The 6,000-nt window shown below is 61.0% G+C and overlaps 2 protein-coding genes across 2 annotated transcripts in view; one reads left to right on the plus strand and one right to left on the minus strand.

Moving 5' to 3' along the window:
• LOC133266153 (zona pellucida sperm-binding protein 3-like) overlaps nucleotides 1-737 on the plus strand; it is an 18,828-nt gene extending 18,091 nt beyond the window's left edge. The window contains exon 11 of the mRNA XM_061447350.1: nucleotides 725-737. The gene's annotated coding sequence lies outside the window, so the exon portion shown is untranslated. The remainder of the gene's footprint in view (nucleotides 1-724) is intronic.
• LOXL1 (lysyl oxidase like 1) overlaps nucleotides 1-5,290 on the minus strand; it is a 9,380-nt gene extending 4,090 nt beyond the window's left edge. Inside the window, exon 1 of the mRNA XM_061447349.1 lies at nucleotides 3,927-5,290. Within this exon, the coding sequence (XP_061303333.1) occupies nucleotides 3,927-4,980 (1,054 nt within the window). The 5' untranslated portion in view covers nucleotides 4,981-5,290. The remainder of the gene's footprint in view (nucleotides 1-3,926) is intronic.
• Nucleotides 5,291-6,000: the final 710 nt, after the last annotated feature.

Here is a 6,000-nt window from a genome sequence, read left to right on the forward strand (position 1 = left end):
TTTCTTTCCCCTTTTCCTCCCCTTTTCTCCCTCTTTTTCCACGGGCTACAAGAACAATGCCTCCTTGTTTCTTGGCCTGCCTTCCCTCGAGGGATCACGTCACTCCATTGGAGCTCGTTTCCTGCCCCGCTTGCTTGGTCATCGCTGCTGATGTAATACCCGGGGGGGGGGGCTGCACACACCAAGGGGAAACCGGGAGAGCTTGGAAAAGCTTCCCCCCCCATCCTTAAAACCATGGATCCTAACAAAGGTGATGGGAAAGAGCCCTGGCCGCGTCCCGCTCGCGGGAGGAACATTTGCCATCGTTTATAAACCAGCTTTTCCTCCCCGCTGGTGTTTAGAATAAGTTCTTGGACGCTCCAGAGAGAAACCCGACTCCTTTCCCAATGGGAAGCTGGACTTTCCCCCACCGTGCAGCTCGCCCTGCACGGCCCCCGTTGTTATTGTAGGGTCTCAGGCCTGGTTTTCGCCTCAGCGAAGGGTCAAACCGCTTTGGCAGGACCCGGCCTCAGCACCCTGCAAATGTCCCCTTGTCACAACAAGGGCACCAAAGTGTCCCCATCCGGAGGCTTTTTGCTGAGCCAGCACTTTGGCATCTCCTGCCCCCCGTGGTTGCCTCGCAATGGGACAACCACAGCAAGGAGGTGTTTGGTTTTCCTCCTCCGGCCCTCAGCTGCCCCCGGGAGCTGCCAGAGGAGATTTCCTTCCCATTCCCCATGGAAAGTGCAATAATAAAGCGAGGCAGGCCCGCTCCCTGATGCTGTTTGTGCAGGTGTGCCCGGCTCAGCCCAGAAATCCCAGCTCCAGCAGTTTTCCAAGAGGCAGGCTGCTTCCCTCCCTGTGCCTGGCAGGGCTGGCTCCCTGCCCTGGAGATGGAGGGAACACCAAAGGGGTAGCTGTGAGCAGTAGGGATGGGGATGTGGGGACACACCGAGTGACTGAGGTGCACGCCTTCATCCCATCCCCATAGCATCCCTCCTCCAGCACTTCCTGACACCCCTCTTCATTCCACCCCATCCCATCCCATCCCATCCCATCCCATCCCATCCCATCCCATCCCATCCCATCCCATCCCATTGCCATAGTATCCCTCCTCCAGCACTTCCTGACACCTCTCTTCATTCCATCTCATCTCACCTCATCATCTCATCTCATCTCATCTCATCCCATCCCTACAGCATCCCTCATTCAGCACCTCCTGACACCACTCTTCATCCCATTCCATCCCATCCCCACTGAATCTTCTCAGGATCCGCAGTGGTTGCTAAATGCTTGAAGACAGCAAGAAACTCCAACCCAAACCCATTCCCAAGCTCACAAAAGGGAGACTTTCCCAGCCAGATTGCCACCTCCTGGCCCAGGTGCCTCATCCATGGGTGGCAGCATCTTCAGGCGCCACCGCGACTCAAGCTTAGTGGGTACCAAAATCCCCATCACCCCATGGGGTTTCCCAAACCCTTCCCATTCAAGAACCAACCCCCTGGTGACCTATTTGCATGAGGGCAAGGTGAGAAACCTGCTGGAGACAGAGGAAAGCAGAGGACAGGGGTCCAGGGTGGGGTGAGGAAGCCCCTGGAGATGCCTCTTGGGGGTTGGTTGAGAATGAGGAGCACCAGTGGGCACCGGCACCTTGGCTGAACTCCACCAGGAGGGGTGGGCTACCTGCCCCCATGGCTGAGATGCCACGTGGACTTCACCTTCACCACCCAAGGCCTCCTTTGCATGAGATGATTCTGCCCCTGAGCAAGACCTGGGTGACGCTGGGGTCTCTCTGCAGCAGTCATGAGCAGGACACGTGAAGACTTTTGGTGTCCCCATCTCCTTGCAAAAGCCTGGTCTGATGCATTTATCCCCCTCCACTGATGAAGCCATGGGAGATGCTCCTCTCCCACCTCCACCATGACCTGGCCACCTATAGATTTAGGGGTGGAAAAGATCTCCTTCCTCCTTCTCCATCCTTCTTCCCTTTCCTCTTCTCTTTTCCCTACCCTTCCTTCTCTTTCCTTCCCTGTCCTCTTCCAAGATGTCTTCATGGGCTGGTTTGGATGGAGGAGCCCACCGTGCTCCCACCAGCCCAAATAAAAAGCCTCATAAAAGCCAGTGGGATCTAATTGCTTTATTAACCCCCCAGGTGCCCCAGCGAGAGGCCAGGAATGCCGCACATTCCTGGCGGAGCCGGCTGGGATTAGGAGGCTCTCAAAGATCTTAAGGCACATAATTACCATCTGATTTGGCTTTATAAAGTGTTTTGCCCAATTAAGGAGCCTGCCTGAAGGGTGGCCCTGCGGTGGAGGGGTTCTGGTGGCCTCCAAGGAGGTGACAATGTTTGGCTGCACAGAGCAGCAGGTGACCCGGAGGAGAGGCCAGGCAATGGGGTGGTCCCAGGGACTCACCTCCCTGGGCTGCTCGGATGCTCTGTATTCCCTGATGAAGAAGGAGGCTGGGGGCTCCTACACTGAGAGGTCAGTGTCCCATTGATGGCCAACAATGAGGGCTGTCCACCTCGAAACCCTGGGCAGAGCCACAGCACCATCACCTCCTGGCCCAGCTTCCAGGGATCCTTGAAGGACACAGCCTTTGCCAGCAGGAAGATGCTAAGCTTGGCAGGCATCTTCCCATTTCCCTCTGTCACCTCGGGTCATCTGCAGGGCAGCCATCCCGGGAGACACGGGACTGCCAGCATCCCTCATCCCTGCATCCATTGCCCCTGCATCCCTCATCCCTGCATCCATTGCCCCTGCATCCCTCATCCCTGCATCCACTGCGCCTGCATCCCTCATCCCTGCATCCATTGCCCCTGCATCCCTAATCCTCCCATCCCTCACCCCCGCATCCCTCACCCTGCGGGAGCAGCTGCTCCCAGTGGTGCAGGCAGAGATCCAGAGATCCAAAGGAAGATCTTCTCCTCACAAACCCTGATCCCAAGCTCTTTTCCCACACGGCTGCGGCGGGGGCAGCCGGACCTCGGGCTGACCCGGCTGCTCTCGCTGTGTTTGCTCACTCGCACGCAACGGGGCAGGGCTGGGACAAACGCTTCCCCTGGGGAATGGGGTTTTCTCAGAAAGCAGGGATGGGGCTGGCTGGGTCATGGGGTCAGATGGGGCAGAGGCTCCAGCTGAGATGGGTTTCCCAAGGGACAGGCCGGGAACAGATCCCCCAGGCTGCTGCTCCTCACACCCTCCAGCTTTGCTTCCAATTCCACCATGGAGCAAAAACCGCTCTGGGCAAGGCTCAGCCAAAAGCCACAGGATTTCATCAGGATCAGGGTCAGTAGGACATGAAATGACGGTGTCCCTGCTGTGACCTTGGTCCCTTGCTGCAGCCCGATGCATCCGTAGGGACAATCGGCTCCAGGCAAGGCAGCACGGACTCACCTGGGAAGCGAGCATGCACAGCATGACCCAGGACACACTATCCTACTCCAGGAGCATGGGCTTCCCCCAACACATGTCATCCAGCCACCCCACAGATACAGGACATGGCATATGGCCCCCCAGGAGGCAGGATGGCCTGGGATGCAGGATGGCCTGGGACACAGGATGGCCTGGACACGGGATGGCCTGGGACATGGCACAAACCCACCCCAGAACCAGTGTCTCCTCCATCCCACAGCACAGACCCACCCCATGAAGATGGGATGAGCTGGAACACGGCGTGGACCCACCCCAAGCCCCACCAGGACTTGCTCCTTTGCACCCCTTCCCTTTCCTCCCTGGTTTTTGACCACCTCAAACATCATTCCCCAACAGTCCCACAGTGGGCCCTGGGCCACATTTGCCCCTATAGACAGCATCCCTGGAAAGCAGCTGGCACCGGCCATAGATGCAGAAGGCTCTGCCCTCAGGGATACCTTCTCCCTTAGGCACCCCCAGAGCATCATCCCACCCTGGGGAGCTGCCACCCACCCCAGGGCCCCCTAAACTCACCCCGTCCACCATGGCTGGGCCTGTAGACGCTTCCCACGCTGACCCGGGCTTGGCTATCAGGGACGGCTTGTGGAATCTCGGGGTTCCTGGCAGGCAGGTAGGGCTCGGGCCGAGGGACCCCATAAGGCTCCAGCGCCCGGAACGGCGGCTGCGGCTCGTAGGGTGGGTACTGCCCCCCGTACCCGGCCCCGGGGGGTGCCTGGAGGTTATCCGCCGATGCGATGCCGTGCCCGCCGGGTTGCTGGTTGCCGTACGAGTCCGGGCTGCCCTGCTCCGGCGAGCCGCCCGCATCGTGGTACAGGCTATGGGAATACCGGCGGTCCAGCCCATCGACCGGCTGCGGGGCGGCGGGCACGTAGGGGCGTTCGGCCGCCGGGTAGTACCCCTGGGCTCTATAGGGGCTCTGCTCCTCCCCGTAGTCCTCGTAGCGTTGCCGGGGTTGGAAGGGGTACACCACGCTGGCGCCCGCCGCCGCCGAAGCCACGGCCGCCCCGCCGGTGCCGGTGCTGCGGTAGTAGGTGTACGCCTCGTCGTACACCCGGGGGGCCTCGTAGGGCTCGTACTGGGGGGCGAAGGGGAACTGGGGGTACGCGGGCTGCCCGGCGGAGGCGAAGGCGAAGGAGGAGGATGAGGATGAGGAGGAAGGCTGGCGGGAGCGGCCAGCAGGCCGGGCCCGCTGCGAAGCGGTGCCGTCGCCCACCGGTCCCTCACGCCAATTGTCGGGCACCTGCCCGAAGCCGAACGGGTGCCGCGTCTGCCCCCGAACCGTCTCGGAGCCCGGGCGCGGCGGTACGGCCGGTGCCTGCCTCCGGACGCTGCCCGCTCCGCCGGTCACCGCTCCCGCCAGCAGCAGCCGGCTCCCCCCGGGTCTCTCCTGCCCCGCCGGTACGTACTCGGCGCCGCTGTTCAGCAGGCTGTAAACGCGGCCGTTGTTCTCCCACTGGATCAGCTGCCTCCACGGCTGCCCGCCGCCCGCCTGCTGCTGCCCGGCCGCCAGCAGGCACAGCCCGCAGCCCAGCGCTGCCCACAGCCCCCACGCTCCCCGCCGGGCCATCCCGGGAGCGCCTTCCCCCCGCAGCGCCGCCGCCAGCCCCGGCCCAGCGGCTCCGGGCCCGGCGCAGCGGCCGCGCTACCGGCGGGGACCGGGGACGGGGAAGCGGCGCTGCCGGCTCCTAGGAACCGCCTCCGGCACCGATCCTGCCCTCGGGAGCCGGGAGGAAGCGCTGCGGGGTGCCGGCACCCGAGGTACGAGGCTTCCGCTCCGGATCAAACCCCGGAATTTGGGGTTGTTTTGCAGGGTTTTTTTTTAAACCCTGGAATGATACACGCCTTCAAACATTTGGGGGGAAAACGGCGGGTTTTGGTCCTAGGAACCGCCTCCGGCACGGATCCTGCCCTCCAGGGGCCGGGAGGAAGGGCGGCGAGGTGCTGGCTGCACGCAAAACGCATCCATTCGGGACAAACCCCCGACTTGTTTGGCTTTTTCACTTTGTTTCAGCCTGGCACGGAGCGCGCCTTCAGGATTTGGGTCGAATTCGGCTGGTTTCGGTCTTACACAACGGGCTCGAAATAGGGGTCGGGCTTGCGGAAAGCTCTGATGGGGCAACGCGACGCAGTCCTGACCGCTTGCAAGGACCCCATTTCCCCCTAAAGGGACCCAATTCGCGCTGGTGACTGTCCCACGCAAAGGCCTGATACCAGGGTGAGGGCCTGGGTGAGCACCTTCATTCCCTCACAAAAGCTTTCAATAGGTTTCAAAGGGGAAACTGCCAAAAAAAAGGGAGTTTTCCCCCAGAACTTGTCTCTTTGTGAGAATTTGGTGTTTGGGTTTGTTTGCCCTTGATATTGTCTCCTAAATGAGGCCGGATCCTGCACAAGAGAGTTTTAACAAGGAATAAAACCAGAGACCGGTTGGCAGCTCAGGGCTGGGAATTCTAAACAGAAAGGGGGGATGTGAGGAGTGAATGTGGGGGGTCCCCATGCCTGCTGCCAGCTGGATCCAGCCCATGCAAACCATCAGCACACCGGGGCCATCGCTCCTCAGCATCATGGAATGAAGGGCCCGTGCAAACAC

The sequence above is a fragment of the Pezoporus flaviventris genome, unplaced genomic scaffold, assembly GCF_033815535.1.
Source record: "Pezoporus flaviventris isolate CSIRO_AGI_PZ_B2104156 unplaced genomic scaffold, CSIRO_AGI_Pfla_v1 ptg000006l, whole genome shotgun sequence".
Classification (NCBI taxonomy): domain Eukaryota; kingdom Metazoa; phylum Chordata; class Aves; order Psittaciformes; family Psittacidae; genus Pezoporus; species Pezoporus flaviventris.